At 47.7% G+C, this 22,992-nt stretch overlaps 1 protein-coding gene across 1 annotated transcript; it reads left to right on the top strand.

Moving 5' to 3' along the window:
• The first annotated feature begins 171 nt into the window (after nucleotides 1–171).
• On the top strand, nucleotides 172–21,939 carry LOC144148883 (actin maturation protease-like). Its single transcript, XM_077680407.1, has 5 exons — nucleotides 172–508; nucleotides 3,704–3,831; nucleotides 6,047–6,167; nucleotides 8,984–9,054; nucleotides 17,299–21,939. Exons 1-5 carry the CDS (start codon nucleotides 285–287, stop codon nucleotides 17,646–17,648), a joined length of 894 nt encoding a protein of 297 aa, XP_077536533.1. The 5' UTR covers nucleotides 172–284; the 3' UTR covers nucleotides 17,649–21,939.
• Nucleotides 21,940–22,992: the final 1,053 nt, after the last annotated feature.

Raw genomic sequence — 22,992 nt, 5'->3', positions numbered from 1 at the left:
CTAGTCTATCAAAGTAATTTAGGAATACTTGAGTTTGCTAATTTAGAGTTTTTTTTAGTTCATAAATCTTCAACAAGTGTTTTAACTAATTTTTTAAGTTTTGGGAACAAAGTATGTTTAGGGTTTTATCGGCTTACCATCGCCAGAAACATCACCATTGACAGCGAAAAGAAAAACAAAGCAAACGCGTGTAAACAAGCGTGCTACCTACTCTTGTAGCTCTTGTGCTGTGAAAGTTGTTCGTTAGAGGAGTGTTTTTCATTTGGCTAGTGCCGGTTTAGACCATGGAAACACCGGGCCTTGTTCCTCCGCCACCACCACCTCCACCCTTACAACCAGCTCGCAAACAAACCAACGAGCGCCCAAGCGGGAACAGCTTGGACAACGCCGAGACGTCGGTTCGCAACGTGCTCCAACGTCGATTCCATTGGATGACAGCGGGCCATCACGATGCTGTCGTGGTGTCGAAAGTGTCGTCGTTAAAGCCAGTGCTCCAAAGTGGACCCCAGTAAGGCTGCGCATTTGTCAACGCTGTGGATAGCCTTACGCCCGAACGGATGAGTAGCTATCGTGTGCAGTGAAGTTATTCTCGCGCCATCGGTGTAGGCCGAATTATGACAGCCACAGAACGTCCGTCTGAAGCGCTGTTGCTTATAGCTGAAGTAACGCTGCAGTAATGGAACCCAACACAAGTATATTATTGAATGCTACCGATTTTGAAATGAACGCAGGGCATCCTGTTAAGGGATGCTATCGAAAAGCAAAGAATAAAAACTATACTTGCAAATCACTTAACATAACCCCACTTAACCATTCGAACCAATTGCGAGGATAATCGGAACCATACTGTCACGCCGCTATGTAATGTTACCATGCAATTTCAAGAACTACAGTGTCTTCAACCATTTGTGGTCACAAAAAACGTAGAGTGAAGCCAGAGTTTGTGACCACGTAATGTAATTCTGAAGCCCAACTCGGTGCAGTTACCCAATTATTGAATGCTACCCTGAAAACCTGAGCAGTTACAGGCCAACCGAGGCGCACAAATGAAAGCGAATGTAAAATTTCTCAAAATAAAAAATGAAAAGCTGATACAGCGCGCTGCAGCTGCCGCCCACTAGTCTAGACCATTACAGGTTGCATAGGCCCCTTCGAATTACTGTCCTTGTGGGCTGAAACTTGTACGAGGAGCCCGTTAACGTAAGGGCCTGAAGCTCCCAAGATTTGGTGGTTACGTTGTACACACTCTTGCTCTAAGTTGTGGAAATATGGAAACTTGGGCTTCTTGGTGCAAGTACAGAATTCAAAGCAGTTAGCAACAACGCAGGAATGTGTGGCCTTTTGATATATGCAGCATGACCAGCAAGATTAGTGAATATCATTGTGGCAGCTAGGCATGTGAAAGATATTGCGGATGCTTGTTTGTTTCGGGGAGACAAGGTTTGGCATTAGCAGTCCCTCCCCAGGACAGCGGCAAATGCTTGTTTTTGGAGTTCTCTCGGGCCAATAATCAGTGGAGCGTTGATCTCGCGTTTGGCGGGGTTCTTTTATACAGACGATCGTAATCAGGGGTGTGAAGTTTTGGCACGCATGCGCAAACATGCGAAGTGGCAAGGCCTCATGCGTGGCCCGATGCTTTGTGCGTCATTTTTGAGGGAGTAATTACCCACAATGATGGTATTCACGAGTCAGCTTCTTTTATTTCCACACCCACAAACGTGGCCAAGATGACCACTGCCTGCCAAGAAAGCAATAAAACAATGGCTTGCACATGCCTGGGAGCCGCAATGTTGTTTCATAATCTCACTCCTAACACCAATAGCTATCAACAGGTTGTGCTGGATGTATTGATGGCCGCGTGTTTGAGCACTGTTGTTAGCAGTTTTGACCTGTGTTAGACATGTCCAGAACAGCGTGAAGTATACAAGGAATGCAGGCAGAAGGAGGAAGGGAAGCCAAACTCGCAACTGAAAGGAGTAACACACGTTTATACGAGAACCTGAACAGTGATGTGATCACACGTTGTGACGAAATGGGAGAGTTACATTTTAAATTGCTGCCCACAATTCCAACAGCAGTGCACTACACATGACAACTGGTTACACTCTGCCAGCAGATGAGAAATCAAATTCCCTGTTTATTAATAACGCAGACAGAGCGCTCACTCACTTGTACTCATTTTGTTCTAATGGCGAACGATTCAATTATGTCCCAGAAGTGCTGATCCTTTTGTTTTGGGGCTACAGTAGTGTTTTTAGGGGGGACTCACCTGTTAACGTTCCTATTGGACTTGCCACTTCATGGTCCACAGGATTAAGAACCATTGTGCAAATCTTTTACAAATACATACAAGTGTTCACAATGGCTTATACCCCTGTCACACGCGCCAACCTAATGTCATTTTAAACGAATGAGATTCGTTTCAAATGACATTCGTCTGCTGTCACACGGGCTCAGTCTAATGACATTCGCTGCGAATGACATTCGGTACCAAATGAGTCCAGAGAACTCATTCGACTGTGAATTCGGACCAACTGCGTACTCTCAACAGCAGAAGACCAGAAAAAAATATCTTTAAAAAAATAAGAACCTTATTGTTTGCCACTTTTTATTTGATATTGCCTGTTTTAAAAGCTTTCGCTTGCTTTATTGAGCACTTTGAATGAATTACTTCCGCTTTCAGTGTAACCGCATGGGTTCCCGGCTTTTCCAACTTTCAACCATTTCAACATGGCTGCCGTCGGCATGGGGACGGAAAATGCGCGCGCCCGCAATGCCGCGGGAAACCCAAACGAACGAACGCAATGGTCCGAGAGCGAGATGTTCGCTCGGCGACAGCCTTTTTCACGTCGCTCATCGCGGCGTCGTCCCCGCGCGCCGCCATGTTTGTGGACAAATTGCGGTATGGATCATGGCGGATCTCCTTGTTATTTGTCTTGGCTTCGTAGGACTTATTGCAACAATTTACGGCCTAAAAAAAGTGCGCATAACGCATGCTAAAGCATTTTAGATACTTTTTCTCAAAGTATAAACGCTTATCTGGATTACATCATCATTCTATGCAATTTCGAGTGCGCCAAGTATACTACCGATTGCCATTGACATCACACGTGAATGACATTTGGTTTGTTCGTGTAGCACCTATGCAGAAAACGAATGTCATTTGAAACGAATCTCATTCGTCTAAAATGACATTAGGTTGGCGCGTGTGACAGGGGTATTAGTTTGCTTGTTTCGGAGATGCATCACTTCTGCACTGAAATAAAAAATAAAACTCGTCCTTGCTAGACAGCTAGTGCCATCAGTGAAGACTGGACAAAGCAAAATGTGTTTCTTGATTATTTTGTATTTCAGTAAAGCAGTGTTTCGTCTGGATGTAACTGTAGCATTGATTGCAATTGTGACTGGACATAAATGTAACCATGGTTATAGGCACATCTGGATGCAACACTAGACGGATGTTTGTTGATGACTTGTAGTGCGCCTTTTAATTAGTAAGAGGGGTCACTGAGGGATTGGCCGACCTTTTGCAATCATTCGGAAGGTTGGGAGTTTACGCTCACCATCTACGTACTGTGAACAAACTGACCACCCCAACCACAGCCAGAAGAGCATCCTGGTGGTACTTTGTAATTTCCTTATTGGTTCACGTGTCATTTTGCCAGGTGGCAAACACCGACCCCCTCTGCCTTACCTGTTCCAGATGCGGGCTGGTCGCTCTCAGCATGGCCTCTCAACTGCTGCCCCGGGACGGCCACCCAGTGAGTGTCGAGGCACTTTTCGAAGCGGCCAAGTCGCTTCAGTTCACCAAGAAAGGGGAGATGTTCTCAGGTTGGGAGAGTTTTTACCTCGGTCGGCAAAGGTGCAGGCCTTTGTGCAAACCGAAAGAGTGAACCCCAGTTACGGTGCTCTCTACTAACACGGTGGCTAACGTGTTCCCAAACTTGTATGTGTGTGTGTGCCTTTGACGCATGTACATACATTGCATGCATGCACAGTTTGCCTAAAACCTAAAATTGCTGCTAACCCAAGCCAAGCTGTGAAAGTTCATGAGAAAGCATCTCATCTAGCTCCCTGCTTGTTGTGGTGGGGCAGCTGGGCATCTTCTGAAGTAGGAGTGCAAATCCTTCCTGCAAGTAGAACTAGGTTTTTCCAAGAGCGACTTTGATCACACAGTGCGTATGAAAAATGGTGCGTGTGTTGATTAGTTGGGTGGAATTTTATGAGGGTGTGTGCCAAGCAGGAAAATACTGCTGTTCAACCTGATCAAAGGAAACGCTTGCACAAGAGAAAAAACAAAAACACTCCACTTGGCTGTCCTCTGGCACAATATCCTTTTCTGTTGGCTTTAAAGAACACTCGACTGTTGAAATACATTGGGCTCTGTTATTGCGTTGCAGTTCCTTGAAAAAGAAATACTATACTACCAGTTGTGGTTGCTGAGGGATGTTGAGAATGCCCAAAGCTGGAAACCGACCTGTGATGCCACAAATTCTGAATAATGAAACGTGACTGGTGGGGCTCTGACGTCCAAGTGTTTTTGTGGGCGAAACAGTGAGGCAGGCATGCACATATGTAAAACCAGTGTAGGGGGGGGGGGACGCCCCTGTTGAGCACACGTTTTAAGGGCACTTGTAAACAATCTTGTGCACGTTCTCTCAGCAGAACTTTTGTTAAGCTTTGCTTCAATTTCGTAGGGTCATAGGGCAATGGTCATAGGGTTGACAATGGTCATAGGGCCACTGCCTCTTCTCACACTCATTGTCTGCTTATTCAAGGTGTTACATGGCTAAATGGGCATCTTCAAAAATCTTTCCCGAGAAAACTGCTCCTCTGTTTGCACTGAAACTTGACACGGGGTTGATTTTGGGGTCTGTTTTGTTTAACACCAAGAACAAGAATGGATCACATACCCGCTTTTGTAGAAAAGCAATAAAAAATCAGTGCCTTTCCATTCTGTGAGGATGGGTGAGCTGCGAAGCTTGACGCAGTCGACGCAGTGCGTGAAACAAACCATATTTATTTGTAACTTGCGATTGAGCGTGCCTCGTAAAACCTTTTCGCTGACTGAAACTTGGAAGGACTCGAGCTTTGTTCCAGCGAACAAACCGGGGGCTGTGTCTCCCTCCCGTGCCGTAGGCCTCTCACTGTCTGTGAACCCACCCAATCCCAATCCGCTCGACCGGCAAAGACGCCAGACAGGTCGCACTTGGCTGCTGGACGTCCGCATGTGAGCCAGCACAATATGTACATGTCGTGAGTGAGGGCATGAAACATATAGCCTCGCGTGCACTTCCCCCCTTCCTCCCTCCACTCCCTGTACGCGCACATATAACCCAGCAACCGCCTATGCTTAAACGTGAAAGACACCGGCAAAAACAGTTGTGAAAGAGGGGTCGGCACTGGCGAAAAGGGAAGCAACTTCACCAAAATGAAAACTGGGGAGGGGTTAGACATATATACGGTTCTGCAGTAAAGCGATTTGCACCTCCGGGAAAGTTGTGGCCATCTTGGCGATCTTGATTGCCGTTGTAGTGCAGCACCACCTCGTGTGTCCAGAACAAAAATTCTGCAGAAATTTAGAGAATTGTCTACTAATGCGTACCATTCTTATGCAGCCTGTCTTGAGTGTGACTTCTGTATAGCCAAATTTTTCGGTTTCGCTGAAGCCAGTCTGACCAATTACGTCCATTTACACTATTGTAACGATTACAGGTGGAACTTTTGCTAAACCTGCATTGTTGGGGCATTACACGTTTTGCCCTTTTCTATAACTTTTTTATATTTTTGGTATTTTTTAGTGTTTCAAGATTTCGAGCGAGCAGTTATCTCAATTTACACTATTATAATGATTACAAGTGGAACTTTCACGATATTGGCATTTTTGTGGAAATGCAGGGCGTTACATGGTCCTAGATATGGGGGTACTCGGCAGAGAGTGCTACGCATTAAAACACGCGATGCCAGTTTACGGCTGGGTCAGTCAACTCGCAATGCGAAAGCCTACTCGGAGGCTTCACAGCTGTGCCTGCGTTCCCTCTTGCAGCTGGGCACATGAAGACCTTGGCTGAGACCTGCCTGGGAGGCTGCCAAGCCAGGCTCGTTCGCGATCACCACAGAGCAGAGATCGTCGGCCACTTGATCCGTGGGAAGCCTGTGCTCGTACCGTATCCTTTCAGCCGTGAACTCTGCTGCACTTGTCCCGTCAACTTCTGGTGCTGTGATGTTTGTGCTTGCAGACTTGCTTCGAATGGTTTATCTGCGAAGGCCGCTTTTTTGCCAACTGCCGTCAGGCATGAACGTGGAATTTTCTCAGTTTACTCGCATTTTCTTTTTGCGAGTTGTTTTTCTGGAAAGGGGGAGGAGATCGAAATTGTGGTCCACCCATGTCTTATACTCAGGGTTCGCACAGGTCCTTGAAAACCTTGAAAACCCTTGAATTTAGAAGTGTCAATTTCAAGGCCTGGAAAGTCCTGGAATTTTTGCATGGTCCTTGAAAACCCTCGATTTTTCCGGAGAGAATCAAGGGCCCTGTCTTTTCACAAGAATTTAAAGTGCTTGTCATGGATTTTAGGTGTTAAAAAATGTAAAGAAACTTTGTAACAATCAAGTTTCAGTGTATTGCGTGAAATTACAAGTTTGGTGGATTTTCATTATTACAAGGCAACATTGGGAGCTGGCACTTGTCAATCCAATCTATATCACGATACAATCCAGTAAAAACCAGCTTCTGTTCTCTATCTTGCATCTAGTCTGCGGGCGCTTGCTCATTGCATCTTTACTGTGCCTCATACGCTCCATCTACGTTTGCTTTTACGTGCAAATGGTGGACGTGTACGTACTTCATCCTGCCTTGAAGCAACACTTGCTCGATTTAATTTCAGCTGATACTCTTGCTGACAAAGCAGGAGGTGCAGGCAACATTAACTAAGTTTTGAAATCAAACAGCCTCAGAAAAACACAAAGAAAAACCTGTAAAATTAGCCATGAAATAAAAAAATAAAGCTGGGGGAGCATTTACCAACCCGTTAGCACCTATCTAGATGTGAACTAATGTGCTTAAGTATTGTGCAATAAAAAACTTTTGCATTGTGTTGGAAAAGTTTAAATAATCCCAGATAAAATATTACATGGGGACCTTGAAAATGTGTTTTCTGGTCCTTGAAAGTCCTTGAAAACCCGTGAATTTTTGCTTTTGAAGCCTGTACGAACCCTGTATACTGGTTCGCGCAAACGGGCAGATTCAAAACAAATCATCCTAAGCATAGGTGGCAGCAGTTTGTCTGGTTGTTCACGCTTGTTCAGCGCTAGTTGATGCACTTCAGGACGTGTTTTTTTCTTCTCCTTTCTTTGTAACGTTTGAATAGAATCTGAGGATCATTAAATAATAGAATCTGAGAATAGAATAGAATAACAGGAATAGAATCTAATGGTCGGTAAGGGAAAATTCCAACTGTACTTTTTTAAATTCAAAACAAATGGAGTGTCGTTTACAGTTTACAGAAGCGAAGGAGGTGTGAAAGCTGGATTGTCCTGGCTACAACAAGAAGTTGGGCAGATTTGGCCTTTGATGTCCCATGGACGGTCGGTCAGGTTGACCTTCGGGTGAAACTCAGATTTCACGACGAGGTTACTGCTTCACTGGACCTGGATTTTACTGCCGTTTTCCAGAAGGAGAAGAAAGACATTGAAGGTTTAATTTTCTGCTGTAGAAAAGGCATTTTCCTACCTACGTCGAAAGTGCTGGGAACTTTCGAAGATTAGGGATAAAGAGAGAGAGAGAACGTGTTTGTGCTGCTGTGCTGAAGTGAGAGCGTTGGCGGTGGTCAAAGGGGACATTTTGTACCCAGCACAAGCAAAGGGGAAGTTTTTCATGCGTGGCAGCTGCCTCCAAGTAATCATTTCTCCAGAATGGCATGCTTTCTTTTGAATCATTGAAGGGGGGTAAGAATCATCATCATCCAACAGCCTGCTCATGCCCACAGCTGGGCGAAGGCCTCTCTTAATGAGTTCCAGTAGCTGTGGTCGTGCGCCGCTTGAGTCCAGTGTTGGCCACCAAAGTTCCGTGTTCCATCCCCCCATCGTGTCATTGGCCTTCCCCTTCTTCTATACCCATCTTTTGGTATCCACTCTGTGAGCCTAATTGTCCACCGGTTGTGCGTTCGTCTCACTAGCTGGCGTCCCCAAGTCCATTTCTTCCTCTTTACTTGAACTATGACATCTTCTACTTTAGCTTGTTCCCTCGTCCAGGTCTCTCGTTTCCTGTCCCCAAGGTCACATAGTTACCTGGTGCTGACTGTGTTGGATTACTGCACAGCTCTCGGAACAGGAAAAGGATGCAAAAGAACTTAACATTTGTCCTCTGCCAGAGTGGAATAAAATGTTGTCGAAATTTGGGATGGAAAAAACCGACCCCTCCTTTCTACTGGGAACGGGGGTGCTTGCAAAGCTTGTCTGACCGTGTGAAGCCATAAACCAACCCCTCGTGCAATCCATTGTGAAGGAGGGTTTTGGCACACGATGCCAACAGCAGCACCGACGGTGACACAGGTCAGCCAGTACCACAAGCTTTGCTTGAAAACTGAAGAGAGCAACGGAGCGTGAGTGCACCACCACCCGGAAACCAAAGCTCATTCTGTAGTGCGTAAAACAGGAATGTTGTGCTGCTGGGGTTTATGTCAAACTCTTGCCTTTGCGTGGCCTTTGAAGCGCAATGGGGTGATTTTCAAATTGTGCACATGACCTCATCTATCTCGAGGAGATTGATTAAATTAAATGACTGGGCCCATTCTTGGCTTTGCTTTCATGGCGTTTGTTGTGTGGGCATTTCGGCGACTCCACTCTCTGGTGCACCTGGTTCGTACAAAGCGGCATTCCTGCGTAGGTAGACGACTGCACAATGTTTTTGGTCGCGCTGCTCCCTTCTACCATACAGGCAATTGTGATGTCAAATTCTGCTCGTTTTCCTGACCCCAACCCCCAGCTATGACTCGGATGGGAACTTCGAACCGTGCCTCAAGTCCGGGCACACAGCGCACTGGGCCGTCCTCCATGGTAGGGGATACGTCATTGTTTCTTTGTGAACTTCCTTGTAACTGTGTGAAACGTGGAACTTCGTCTCGTTCCTGGCCATGTAGAGTCGTAGCTGCTTAAATGTGAACAGAAATGTCTGCTGAGGAGCACCTCTTCAATCGTTACGGTGAAAAAGGCACTTGCTACGCGAGTTTAATGAAATTGTTGCCTCTGTGTTGCCTATCTTTCGTTTTCGCTAGTAAAAAAAAAAAAGAGTTGGGTCTTTAAGTTGTTTATTAACTAACTGACAAAATTACACTTCAAGAATTCGTGGTACAAAAAGCCGCTTGCTTTTGTTCTGTGCCTCTTCTTTATGGGGTGAAATTGGTTTCCAATAAGGCAAGCAAGTTGATCTCAATAGGCACCGGACACTGCAGTTTGCGCGCGACTCCAGCGCCGCCTGTCGCCACCGCTTAGCAACTCTGGGTCGGTGGATGTTGCGACCGGCCGTTCAGTGCACTTAAAAACACACGCGATGTGTGCGGTTCGACGTTGTGTGGCATAATTGCGAGTTGCAGGGTCCGAAAGGATCAAAAGGCTGCAGGAAAGAATTTGTTGCAGCGCCGCTACTGCTGCGCGAAGGAAAGCCACCTGCCATCGTTCTGTACAGGTTTCTCACTCGGGCAACCGTGGGAGAATAAGCGTCGCAAGAAATGATTTTAGCAGTAAGAAAAGTCAAGGAAGTAAGAAAGTCATGACATTTTTTGTCAGTGGAAGGAGTAAACTTATGAGTATGATTACTGTTTATGCGCACCGCAGATACGAAGGGCCATAAGACTAAAACGTTTGCTTTCAGTGTTCATACACATCACGCGCTGCGATGAATCGCATGCCGTCCTAGTAGTTGCATAACACAAGGTATTACCAATTTCCGCCACTATTGTTTTATCAGCAGTAACCTTTTTTTTAGCGACATTCACGGCACCGAATGAATACCAAACGGCAGCACAAGAATATGCATTCACAGCACTTCGCGGGTGATGCCAAAAGCAATGTCGATTGATTGTAGGGTTTAACGCGCCGACGCAACGCAGGCGATGAGGCACGCCGTAGTGGAGGGCTCCGGATTAATGTTGACCACCTGGGGATCTTTAACGTGCGCCGAAATCTCGTACACACGGGCGTTTTTGCTTTTCGCCTCCATCAGAAAAGCGACCGCCGCCGCCGGGAATCGAACCCGCGACCTCGTGCTCAGCACCGCAACTCCTTAGCCAGTGAACCACCGCGGCGGGTCCCAAAAGCAATGTCAAGACAGTCAATACACATCCTGCTTACTGCCCTACTTTGTTCCCCGAAGTGTACATAGTACGGCCACGCATTCCAAGCGAGAGCGTGGAAAGCTATCAAAGACAAGGTTGTATTCACTCGCGCTGACTTTTTTAATGCGTTTTGAGTACTCTGAAATTTGAGGTTATTATTGTTTAAGCAGAGGATGGGGAGGAGAATTCTTTAATGCATTTTGTGTACTCTGAAAGTTGAGGTTATTATTGTTTAAGCAGAGGATGGGGAGGAGGAGGATATACTTTTTTGGAGAATTCCGAACGGCCGGAACAAACTATCACAATTAGCCACTAAGACGACTCTACCATTACTCCCAAGATAGAAGCTGAAACTAAACGGAATCTTCGTAAAGACAACCGCCGCTCCGCAGCAGATTTCGAACTGTGTGGAACTGCGTTTACTTTGTGAACAGCTAATAACGTTTGGAATGCGTTGTTAATTAGTGACAACACCAACTGAGCTGAAGAAGGGCAACCGAAAAAGTAACTGTAGTGTGGTTGCATGAACAGAGGAAACAATAACACAAACACGCTTCTGTTGTGGAGTGCCGTTGTATACGCTGGCTACTGACCTGAATTGGCGCTGTAAATAAGCTTCCCTTGCTGAGAATGGGACTTCGCAACGATGTCTGTCCCATCAATTTCTTTCACAGCGCACACGCGCGTGGGAGCGTACAATCTCTGTAACTTCTCGCGCACGTGAGGCCGACAGTAGTAGTTCAGCCCCGTAATTCTCTGGAAATCGCACGGAAGCACTTGAGACACGGGGAAACTATTTTCCAGAACAGTTTTCAAGGTTGAGACACCTTTCAAAAACAATTGCAGAATTGCAAAAACAAACCGAGAGGTGCCGAATATATGAACACGCAGCCGCCGTCTGGCTCTCACCGACCCAAAGTTAGCTCAAGCAGAGTCCTTCAATGCTTTTCTGGTCACGAAACTTCTCCGTAACGCTATGGAAGAGCTTCATATGGGGACCAAAGCTTCCGCGCGGTGGCGCTACGAGTCCGGTGAAGGCGGCTTGGACGGCGGCGGCAGCGGCGGCCGCATTTGCAGTGCGTTGGAGCGCGAGCTTTCTGGTGTTTGTTGTTTGATATAGGTTTCTACACTCATCACGAAGGGCAAACTATGTGAACTACCATGCCTCTGACGTGCTGTGTACCTGGTTGCTGCTCTGGCTATCGGAGTACAACGGAAAAGGCTTCGCTGTTCTGCCTCCCAAGTGACCGCGAACAACGCGACAGGTGGAAGCGAGCCATTCCACGACTGGAGACGGACGCTTTCAGCTTCGAGTCGAAGGCCGTTCGTGTGTGCGAGAAACATTTCGATCCTACGGGCATTATTCGAGCCGATGAGTTCGAAATAAGTGGGCGATCTGTACTTCTGCAGCGCGAGAAGCTCAAGCTCCGCGTCGATCCCATACCCCGGATATTTGAAAACCTGCCGGCGTAGTTTACGAAGCCCAAGCCACGGTCGCGCTCACGAGAAAATCCGTCTGCAAAATGTCGTCGCGTTTTGGCGCTGAACAACGATGGGACTGCAGCAGCTGTGATTTTTGTTATCCAATCAGACATTTTGAATTTGGAAAGCGGAGCATGGCTATCTTTGCCTGCACATATTTTATTTTGAACTTGACCGCCGCGTTTTCCCAGTGGCTAAGGCGTTGTTGATAAGCCCAAGGACTTGGGTTCCCAGCCGCTTTTCTGGTGGAGGCGAAAACAGGAAACGCTTGTGTGTTCGAGATTTCGGCGATAAGTTTAAGATACCTGAGTGGTTAAAATTAATCCGGAGCGCTACACTACGGCGCGCGCCCCATTGCTGGTGTAGCATCGGCACGTTAAACCTCATAATCAATCAATCAATGTTTTTTAACTTGCCGTTTGGGTGGGAGGGGTGTGACAGGCACTTAGCGGGCGACTTCTTATCTGTCGACAACCTAAGCCTATGAGGACAGCCGAGAAAATCGATCAAGGCCGTAGCATTTACTCCTACCCTGGCTCCTCCGCGCGCCCATTATGCTGCTTCCATTTTGTGAGCGTTTTTTTTTTCCTGCTGTCCACGCTCACTTTCCGAATCTTGAAGAATATTTTTCTACATTATTAGCGCGCTATAAAATAGCACAAACACACCGTTAACCCAACGTGCTGTATGTTTGCACACCTATTTGCTCAGCGCAGCATGTCGCCCAGGGCTGAATACACATTCATTTCTGGCGCTAGTTAACTCAAATCATGCAGGCGGCTGCAAAGGCTAGTCAAAAATTGAAAACGTCAGATGTCCGTCTTCTCAAAGCGAGAACGTAGCGGTTCCTGCCGCAACGAACGAACACTGCAACATATACGCCTCAGTAACACCCGTGGTCTTGCCTCAATTTAACAGCTGAGCTATGCGACAACTGAGTCAAATACATGCACACTTCGCTCGCGTTTTTAAAGGTGGAAATGCAGAGCAGATGAAAGTAGGCGCGTTGCCGACGGAGAAACAGCCGGCCCGCAAGCGTCGTCGCCCGCCGGCGAAGCCTTCACGTTAACAGGGGCGATCCTAGCGGCAGGTTTTGTCCCTGAATGAAACTTCGGCCGGAGTTTCGTGACCAGAAAAGCATTGAAGGACTCTGGCTCAAGCTTCCGCGGGGCGGCTCTGGGGGTACTAATTCGTCGTGCCCTCTGAGCAGTGACCGGTGCCTATACAAAAGCTCTCCGAAAGTCAGAGTTGCGTTAAATATGGTTCTTCATATACAGTGGAATCTCGGTCATACGAATCTCAAGGGGCGGCAAAAATATTCGTATCACCCAAAAATTCGTATCATCAGCAAACGAAAAAAAAAATTGAATAGTGCCGCGCATATGCCGCCATGTTGCCATGGGCAATGCCACCGCATGTCGCACCGCGCACAGCATGTGGGTGGTATTCGCGGCGGTGCATTTTCGTGAGCAGAAAACGCTCCATGCAGTTCACACTTCAACATAATCGACGCGAAAGTGGCGCAGGCAACACGGCAAGGCGACAATGGGGTAACTAGAGCGTGGGGCATAGACCTCAGAAGCGAGGAATGCGGAGAAGGCAAAATGACGAGCGTATTCCCCGTCAGAAATGTATTGTATTTCTGATTATTGTAAATTAGAAACACAGACGCGGCAACATACGGAATGAAAGGTTGTCTGAACTTAAAAATTCCACAGTAAAGGTGCAAAAAAAAAATGTATGTCCAAACCTTTCAAACCAGTCCGTTTTACCGAAATGTATGTTGTAACAGAATCCACAGTAAAAGGAGTGTAATCAATTGCACATGTAGCGATGCGAGGCAAACATCAAAAAGCAGTATGCCATATTCAAATATTTGTTATAAGCAGATCTGTTGTAACGAGGTTGCGCTGTATTCAAAACTTTCAAATATAGAAGCAAATACAGTGATATTTTATTCGGCCCTGAGTTGAATAGGGCTATTTGAAAATTTTGAACACATGTTTTGAAGGGTTCTAACTCTTTCGTTACTGTGGAAAAATGGCGGCTTTTGAGTGCGTCCACAAAAACATTTATTTCTCTTGGACTCATTTAGTATTGTTATGCATGATATTGTAGCTATTAGTTTGCGTTTTCATGTACATAATAGTAGCAGTGTCGTGAGAAATACAATTATTCAGAGTTTATATGTCAGATATACAAAACAAAATACACACAAAAGTAAAAACACACGAGGAATAAGCGATTGCAGTAAGTCAGAAAATTATTTTAGGAATTCTGAAATATGCAAACTGTTCCTAGTTTCCTTACCTATCGATTCATATATAGAGTAATCCCTCGTTAACTCAAAGTAGTAAAAACCGGGAAAAATTTCGAGATAAGCGGCATTTCGAGTTAAGCAAAACGTCGAAAATGTCTGCCCGGGTTACTGTAAAAGAAAAGCCAGTGCTGCCAGGAAAAGCTCAACTGCACGAGAGAGCTACCGTAGTAAAGGCACAAGAATTCGCAGGGAAAAAAAATTCCTTGATTAACGCAACTTTTCTCTCCAACGTCAGAGATTTGCACTGCTTTGGGCGGGACATCTTGGTCGATATTCGGAAGCATCCGTTGCACAGACCACTCACTACTCGGCAAAACTGAAGTCAAGATGCGTCGCGCGCAAATCGCGGGGAAAACAAAGAATACCAGCTTGCGCATGCAAGGGCTAGGTTGCGTACTGACGGGCGCACGCTGCACACGCCGCCCTACCGCGCATAAGTAGCGCGCAGGTGCGCACACGTGATCGCTCCCACAGTTGCTTGACAAGGCGGATAGGAAATGGCTGCGTCCGCGGGAATTTTAAATTCGCCCTTCACGACCGCGTGCGGCATTATAGTAAGAGCTAAGCGTTCGCACGGAGCCCTCGTTTCCTGTTGGGAGTGGACTTTGCCTTCTGCCCTCTCGGCCAAGATTTCGAGATATCCGCTGTCCCCTCCGAAAAACGTTTCGAGATAAAAGGGGACAAATACATAGCACCTATGGGAGGTTAATGCACGGCGAAAAAAAGTTTCGACTGAACCGAGATTTCGAGATGTGCGAGTTCGAGTTAACGAGGGTTTACTGTACACCAATACTGTACGCCATGTCTTGAATATTTCAAGGGCCATCAATCTAGTGGCCTTGACAGCTGTGCCACTGAGCAAAGCAGTCACGCGAAATTAGAAAGTATGCATCCAGGCATACTTATTTGTGCTATCACACAAAGTCTTCATCACCTCCGTAGTGAAAAACAAAAGAAAAAAATCCAGCGCTCTCGAAAACCGACATGCGTCACTCCTCAGCGCTGCTCCGACATGGGTGCCAGGCTGCCTCGAGGGTGAAAACTTGATACGGCACGGTGCACTTGGCAAAATATCCTGGCCGTACATTGTCGAGACCCTAACCACATTAGTAAAACTGCAGTCGTCAGATAAGAAGCACGTTTTGTTTATAAATACAGCGCGGAGTCACAACAAAACTTACCTGCCAGCGCTTGTTGAAGTGCGAGGCACCTGAACCGGAGCTTCATTGTCCGAACTGAAATCTGAAGATCCCGCATCGTTTCTTGACCCACCACTGCTGCTGGGATCAGAAAAATCGACAGCAGGAGCTGCTGAAGTGCTTGCTACAACAGTCCGACTGTGCAGAGCGCGGCGTGAACCAGACGCCATTTTTCCTCCTACTCCCTGCTATCTTCGCTTCAAATTTGTCTTGCTACACCGCCAGCACACACGACACATAAACAAACGAAACCAAAACTGAAAGAGAACTTGCCAGTGGACACACCAGATGGCGATAGTTGTCTGTGGAGTGCGGGTTTCAGATTTTGTGGGAGATTTGAAATCATCGGACACCATCGTCCGATGACCTATGGTGCCGTACTGAAAGAGTTAAATTGTGGAAACATAAATGGAGCGTTGTTTCGGTGAACTGAGGTGCATGAAATTAGGTAAGCCTTGTGGAAAATGAAGAATGACCCCCTAACATGGATGTGAAATATATTCTTCGGAATGAGTTGGACAGCGGATGTATCACCTTGTGAGTGCGTACGATTGACCACTGCAAACACGCACTGGCTTTGTCCTTCAGGGACAACAGGCTTTCCCGCAATGCACCGGGGACATGCGGCTAACGGCAAGAGCAAAGGGCTTTTGGGCATGTCCTCCTATCTCCTTGGCATCCCTTTTCACATCCTGATAATCACTTCAGACTGCCCTGGACAACACTGTCTCGATATGAAAGCCCAGCTACATACTGACACACCCTATTTTTTAATCAAATGTTGCACAAAGTTTACCTTTCTGTTTTCTACCTGTAATGTTTTTGTCCTTTCTATACAGGACACCAGGGAAACAGTAATTTTGTCGACCTTTGCAGTGGTTGAGACCACGATAAGGCTTTCTTAACAAGAAGGCATTGACACCGCGCACTGGCGGGGCTAGTTTGCCCACCAGGCAGGTTTATCACAATGTGTATGCCTCAATTTCAGTCCCAACCCTTTTTACACGTTATATCAGGCATAACGTGCTCTTCTGGAAGTCTTGTGGGGTGAGTATGTTTGCAGGTATGAGGGAGAGAGAATAACTTCTTTATTTGTCGAGCAGCGGCGTATGTATGGGCCTCGCCGCATGAAAGGCATCCCCAGTCTCTGATTCCTTGGCTTCCACTGGCTGTCCTTGCTCAGGTCACGAGGCTAAGCTGGGCGTCCAGGTCTGGGCTGGCCAGGGAAACACTGCACTGTTGGAGGGGGGCAAAATTCTCGTGTTGCAAGCACAGGGAAGGGGCCCAAAAGCAACGGGTTGGGAAGGTGGGATGGTATCATCACGCCGTGAGGGCATGCTTCTTTTTTTAAGGGCGAAAAAACTTTTCGACACACTTTCTTGGTTTTGTTATTAGCAATGCTGTTAAGAGTGAACAGAAACTGCAGGGTAATTTTCTCGTCTCTCTTTTTACGAGTATCACAGATATTGAAATAATTGAAAGTAACCTGTAACCCTCCAGCACAGGTTGCCTCGTGGTGAAATCACTACCGCTGCAAAGTTCTAGACTCTAAACTTTTTATTCTTTGAAGACCATGTGCACGCATGGTGCACTGACAGCAGCATAGTGTGCCCTATTGCTGTCTCGTCTCTCGTCTCACATTCTAGACTTTTCCGAGGCAACAGAATCGTGGCCAAGCAGCAAGCCCAACAACAGGACACACTGACTGTGCTGTATTTGGCCACTACAAACTCCTCCTTCGCAGTGACCCAGTGTCTTGGTCACAGAGTGTGCTTGGGGTTTCCAAAGGGGTGACAGAGTGCTTAGAGAGCACGTGCGAGAGGGGAAGGAGGAGATACACACAAAGGGACAAACATGTCATCATATGCGGGGTTTTTACCAAGTTTGTTGAAATGGGAAAAATTCCTTGGGACTCCTTTGAGTCGGTGCTCTGGCATTCAAAGTGCCTGGCCTCCTCCCCTTCCAGGGATCTGCCTGGTGGTGAAGTCGTCCTGCCAGCTGGAGCCCCCCTTGGAGTCCCTGCTGGAGCAGGACTGTGAGTGCGAGCGGCTGTACCACGTCAAGGACGGCCTCCCCGCATTAGGCGGCCCGAGGGAGCTTCTCCTCCCCCTGGCCCTGGGTGGTGCGGACGCGGTGGTGTTTGTCTGTGGCAGCCAGGGGAAGAGCAGGCACGTGGGCCTGTGGGGCCTGGACCGGCTCCTGGACAGCAACCGCAACCTGGCCCACATGGGGCCGAGGCACGAGGCGGCCGAGTTCGTCCTGCCGGCCGGTGGAGTGGCCGAAGGACTGGCTGGTCAGGTGCTGCTGCTGGCGTAGGGGGGGCTGGGCTGCTGTGGGTTCATTGGACTGTGGTGGTAGTGGCAGTAGTAGAGAACCCTGTTTGGCAGAGAAAGGGGCGTGCTTCATCAGTTTGGGAGCCCGAGTGACGATCTGGCGACCAGTAGTTGTTGGGCGTCCAGGTCAGCACCGCTCATCAGGTTCACCCACAGGAAAAAGGTGGGGGGGCTGGGATGTGTGGGTACACCCCATGATGATGTGGGTTAGGGTTGTCTGGTTGAAAACAAAAGTTACGTCCTGGGGGGTGGTCAGTTGAGTTGGGGCAGTGTAGCCACTTAGGGTGAGAGCAAGTGCTCCTGCGAGTTAAACAGAGGGTTAGTTTCTTTGTGTTTGAGTAGATTAGAGGAAGAGGTCAACCAACGGATTTGTGTTTTGATGCTTGGTTTGTTACGTGTGCAATTAGCAGGGGTTTTGGCATGTGCTCTCCACCTGAGATAAGGATCCGGATTACTGCTTTCCCTACTGGGCCCAGGCAGTGTTCTTAACCCAGTACCAGTGGATTGAAAGGTTGATTCCAAAACTTCCCACAATGCTTTCAGGCACCTCGTGCCCTTCAGTTTAGTTTAGAGGCTGCAGTTTCTTCTTCCGTGTGTGCGGCATAGTGCATTTTTCCTCCTTGTAGAGGTGACTTTTAAACCCCAGGTAAAAGCAGCAGAGCTTTGTAGTTGTGGGAAAAGATGGCTCCCTTCATGCACACTCACAAACGCGGCAAGATCTCTAGGTTTAACTACTCCTGCACTTGATTCCTCTGATGGTATTAGCCTCACAAACCGTGGATAACACTGGATAGGTGGACTTTAGACACAACAAGAACATTGGTTGCAGATAATTTCTCGGTTTAGTTGTCGTCGTTTGCCTCATGGCCAGCAATCTGTTTAGCCTTCATGCACAAACAATCAGTACAAGCTTGTGTGCAGGATATTGCTGGTGCATTGACGGCTAGCTGCTGCAGGGTGTGAGCGATGCAGGAACACTCAGTCCAGGGGAGCCTCCTGACCTCAGCACGGATGTTACACCCATTATCTGTTGCGATGTGCTTTTGGCAGTCGTCGGGTGTCTCCCATTAGTTGCACATCTCACCAAGCAATTCTGCCATGTTCCCGGCGCTGTGGCTGGCAGCCATGTAGGGAGTGTAGGGTGGGAATCGCTCCATTTGAAAAGTTGGTGTCACAAAGTGGCAAGTGATGCTCACGTAGCTTTCGTTGGCGCACGATGTCCACATATTGATGGCAAAGGTGGTGTTCCTCCTTGAAAAGCACTGTGGAGTTCAGCCTTCGCCTTCTTCCATATGTCGTCATACAAGCGCGGAATGAGCGCATGAAAATGTAGTGCATGGTGATAGGTGGTAGTTAGGGACAGCCTGTTCTTTAAACCCGCGGCCTTGCCATGGCAGCCATCTTGTTATGTAGAGCTGGAGTCTTCTTTTCCAACACTGTCTCAGCGCAGCACAGTAGCATTGACTGATCTGTCCCAGGCACACCTGCAGCCATCTCCCGGTACTCTTCAACAGCGGCCAGATGCTGCTTCAGATGTTTGGCAAGCATAGTACTCGTGCCTGTGGGCCGCATGTCGGGCACTGCATCGTCAATGGTGTTGTTTTCATAAGGTATTTCCAGATACCGTAAAAACCCGCATATACCGTATTTACTCGCATAATGATCGCACTCGCGTAATGATCGCACCCCTGAAGTTAGTCGTCAAAATATGACTTTTTTTTATTTCCCGCGCAATGATCGCACCCTCAACTTGCCGCAGCCATACATCGTATATATATGTGTGCCAAGTCTAGACAACAATGGTCGCGCTTGCATTAGTTTCCCCCTCTTTAAAAGCGGACATGGCTACGTTATTGCCGTGGACTTAATGATAGCGATATCGGCAACCGTGATAACGTTGTTGCGGGAGAACCTCTCACCAAATGCACATAATGTACTCACAAAACATATAAAGAAACGAGCTTGGCTTGCTGTGTCGGCAGCCGTGTCTTGATGTCCTACACTGTGACAGCAGCAGCCACTGATTGGTCGACCTGTTCTCACCTCACAGCAAACTCACTCCGGCGCGTTTCGTAATTCCGTAATTCCGGCGCGTTCCGTAATGAAACCACTTCATTTTGCATCACTCGGTCTTATTCGGTGGTCAGTGGAGTTTTTATTATGTTTTTATTTGTTATGTTTATTATGTTCACCAGAATTATCGTAAACCTTCTGACCTGCAACTTGCGTTTTGTGCGCTGAAAGTTTTTCCAGAAAAATTTACCTCGTGTAATGATCGCACCCCTAACTTTGCATCATATTTTTGGAAAAAAAAGTGCGATCATTACACGAGTAAATACGGTAGTCCGGACCCGCATATAGTCCGAGGTGTAATTTGGGGATAGCAAACGCAAGAAAAAACGTTTTCACGCGAATATAGTTCGAGGAACACAGAAAAATGCATTTATTTACACACTTGATATTCATCGTCCTCTTCTGGCGCACTCTCTTCCGAAACTCCCTTGTTGGAAATGTCCTCCCGCAGCACCTCATCCTCCGTGCCATCAAGCGCGTCTGAGACGGAGCACTTTTTGAAGGCACGACAAACGAGCGCCTCGGGAATGCAGGCCCACGCCTCGGCGATCCATGAGCAGAGCAGAGCTGGCGAGGCCTGTCTCAGCCGTCCGGCAGGGGTCACTTCTGGCCCTCCGGACCTCATCCACTCCATATACAGGTGCCTGATGTGGTAAGCCTTAAACGGCTTATTAAGACACACATCAAGTGGCTGCAGCTGGGATCCCTCCCGGGATGACGACGAGCTCGGTGCGGGAATCGCGCAGCACTCGCTTCACGGAGTCCACCAGATGACACCGAAACGCATCGAGCACAGGCATCAATGGGAGCCTCAGCAGTGCTCCGGGCCGTCGACACCACACAGACTTGATCCAGTCCAGCACTAGCGATTCGTCCATTTACCCCTTGTCCTGGCAGCGGACGACAACATTTTTTGGGAACGTCTCCCCCTTCGACAGCGTCTTTCGTTTAAACACCACGTAGGGTGGCGGCTTGCGACCATCTGCCATCTGGGACTACATTACAGTTACCCGCATTTTCTCGTTCCCAGTTGATCGCATGGTAACTTGCCTGGAGCCTTTTTGATGCACTGTTAGAGCCAAGGGCATATCGAGGTACAACCGGCGTCTGGTCAGCGTTGCCGATCTTGGCCAGCTGAAAGGGGACTACCTTTCACTATGAAATCACATGCTTCTGAAAGGCCACAAGCAGCTCTTCGTAGCTTTCTGGCAGCTTCTGCAAGACCGACGTAGGGAGAACCCAGCGCGGCACATGAAGCGAGACGCCAATGCTTCCTTGCCTCGGAAGTCCACCCGCTGAATGCCTTTGCCTCGAGCGATCTCCCTGGCCTTTGCTTGCAGCAGCTCGATGTTCACAGCGAGATGTGCAGCTCGTTGCTCCCGAACAAAGCCCGTCACTTCTCGTTCTACGTCGGGAAACGCTCCATTTTTTGGTCCCCGGAAACTCTTTTTCTGGCCACCGCATGCAGAAAGGGCTTCCTTCTGCTTCCTCCAACCACGAATGCTCCGCTCGTTCACACCGAACTGCTGCTCCACAGCACAGTTGCCGAGGGTTTGGGCAGCAGAAATAACTTTTCTTTTAAAAGCAGCCGACTACTGCCTGCGCGGTCCTGACATGGCGTAATATCACAGAAGTAAAATCGCGGACTTCGTGATGTGGGCCAAGTGATTGCCATGGGCATTGTTGCACGCCTGTACGTGTAGGTCTCTAGGACTAACGCCACCAACGCTACCTAATGCAGAAGCACGTAGACACCTGATGATGATGATAGCACCGGCCAATGCCGAAACCGAAACCAAAACTGTGAATTCGGGCCGAATATTTTTGGGATCCGCATATAGTACGCGGCCGGAATTTCGCATCCTAAAATTTAGAAAGAACCCCCGGTCCATACATGGATTTTTACGGTAGCAAAAAAATCATTGAATAAATAATGAAGCCAAGCGATGGTACATGTACTGGTGCGACTAGGCTCCACGAAAAGTGGTTGGGCTGCTTGCCTGTATCTCCTTGGAATTGCGCCTGATTCCTCGGGAAGGAAGCTTCGTGTTCGGTGCATCGAAGACATCGTTCAGCATTCTAGTAAAGGTCTCAGTGTCTTCTGATTCTTCCAGTCCAGTGACTTTTGCCTCCCTGTAGACGCGTAATCCAACAGCTGTCCCACGGCTGAAGAGCTATAGAAAAAAACATTGCATCATTTCGACGTATAAGAACACAAAATAAAAACATAGCATGCTTTTACAAAAACAAAGTCTACCTGTGTAGCTAGCCTGACGCTCATTTTGCGTAGATAGTCAGGGGCAACATGTGCCTCAGTGAGTTTTGGCACAACTCGTACGTGCTTGTTTTTCTCTGTTTCGTACAGCGTGACGTAATGCTGGAAGTTGACGCGAAGGTTTCCAGCCTGGAAGTAATAAAACCAAACTTTTAAACTGTACAGAACATTCACGCATGCTTTTTTCTTTACCATTCGGTAGGTGTGTTTCCTCAGGTGATTCCTCACACGCTTGACGATGTGTGGCACATCACATAGGAAGTAGATATTCTGAGATGGCTCCCACGGGTGTTCAATGAAGTGGTGAGGTGCGTCCACATAGGAAGTAGATATTCTGAGATGGCTCCCACGGGTGTTCAATGAAGTGGTGAGGTGCGTCCAGTTTTCCTGAAACTCCAAACTGTCTCCACATGGATTTGTTGTTGCCAGCCGCGTCACTGATCACAGCCAGCACTGACGCGTTGTTCTTGTGAAGTTCGAGAACAGCACTCATGATAAGTTCCGCCAGGACTTTTCCAAGAGCTGCTCCCCTTGTCGCAAAGCTTGCGACTGGTTGCACCCAGTCTTCGAACAACGGAACAAACATCAGCACCAATGCGTGGTCACCAAGTTGGTTGGAGCTTGGGGCTGCAACCTCACCGTAATCAACAAAACCATCCATCTTGCATGAGTCCTTGTTGAAGGAGACACCTTGCTTTAACTTCACCTCATCGAAGAACAAGACTCCCTGCCGTCTGAGGTGGCTTTTGTTCGAGAAGTGGCCTTTGATGCTGCTGAGCGCTACTTGATTAAAACCGTACTTGCACGAAATGCCCTTTATAATCTGGCGAAGGCGAGACTTTGATGGTAGCGGTAGCAGCTGCATGTCAGCAATCAAAGTGTAGGCCTTCGGGCTTGATATGTGTAGTAGTAAACAGGTCATTAGCCACTCCGCATCATATCGCCGATCATTTTTTTGATTTTTTTTTGGCTGCCATGA

The sequence above is a fragment of the Haemaphysalis longicornis genome, unplaced genomic scaffold, assembly GCF_048455015.1.
Source record: "Haemaphysalis longicornis isolate Haplotype H1 unplaced genomic scaffold, Haemaphysalis longicornis Haplotype H1 scaffold_8, whole genome shotgun sequence".
NCBI lineage: Eukaryota > Metazoa > Arthropoda > Arachnida > Ixodida > Ixodidae > Haemaphysalis > Haemaphysalis longicornis.
The sequence above is the reverse complement of the archived record's forward strand: the minus strand, read 5'-3'. Positions and strand labels throughout refer to the sequence as shown.

Bases quoted from the DNA above. Each gene is read 5' to 3' on its own strand.
- LOC144148883 (XM_077680407.1), top strand. From the start codon at position 285: ATGGAAACACCGGGCCTTGTTCCTCCGCCACCACCACCTCCACCCTTA. The intron at 3,832-6,046 runs GTTGGGAGAGTT...TCCCTCTTGCAG, and splicing joins GAAAGGGGAGATGTTCTCAG to CTGGGCACATGAAGACCTTG. The intron at 6,168-8,983 runs GTATCCTTTCAG...CCCAACCCCCAG, and splicing joins GGGAAGCCTGTGCTCGTACC to CTATGACTCGGATGGGAACT.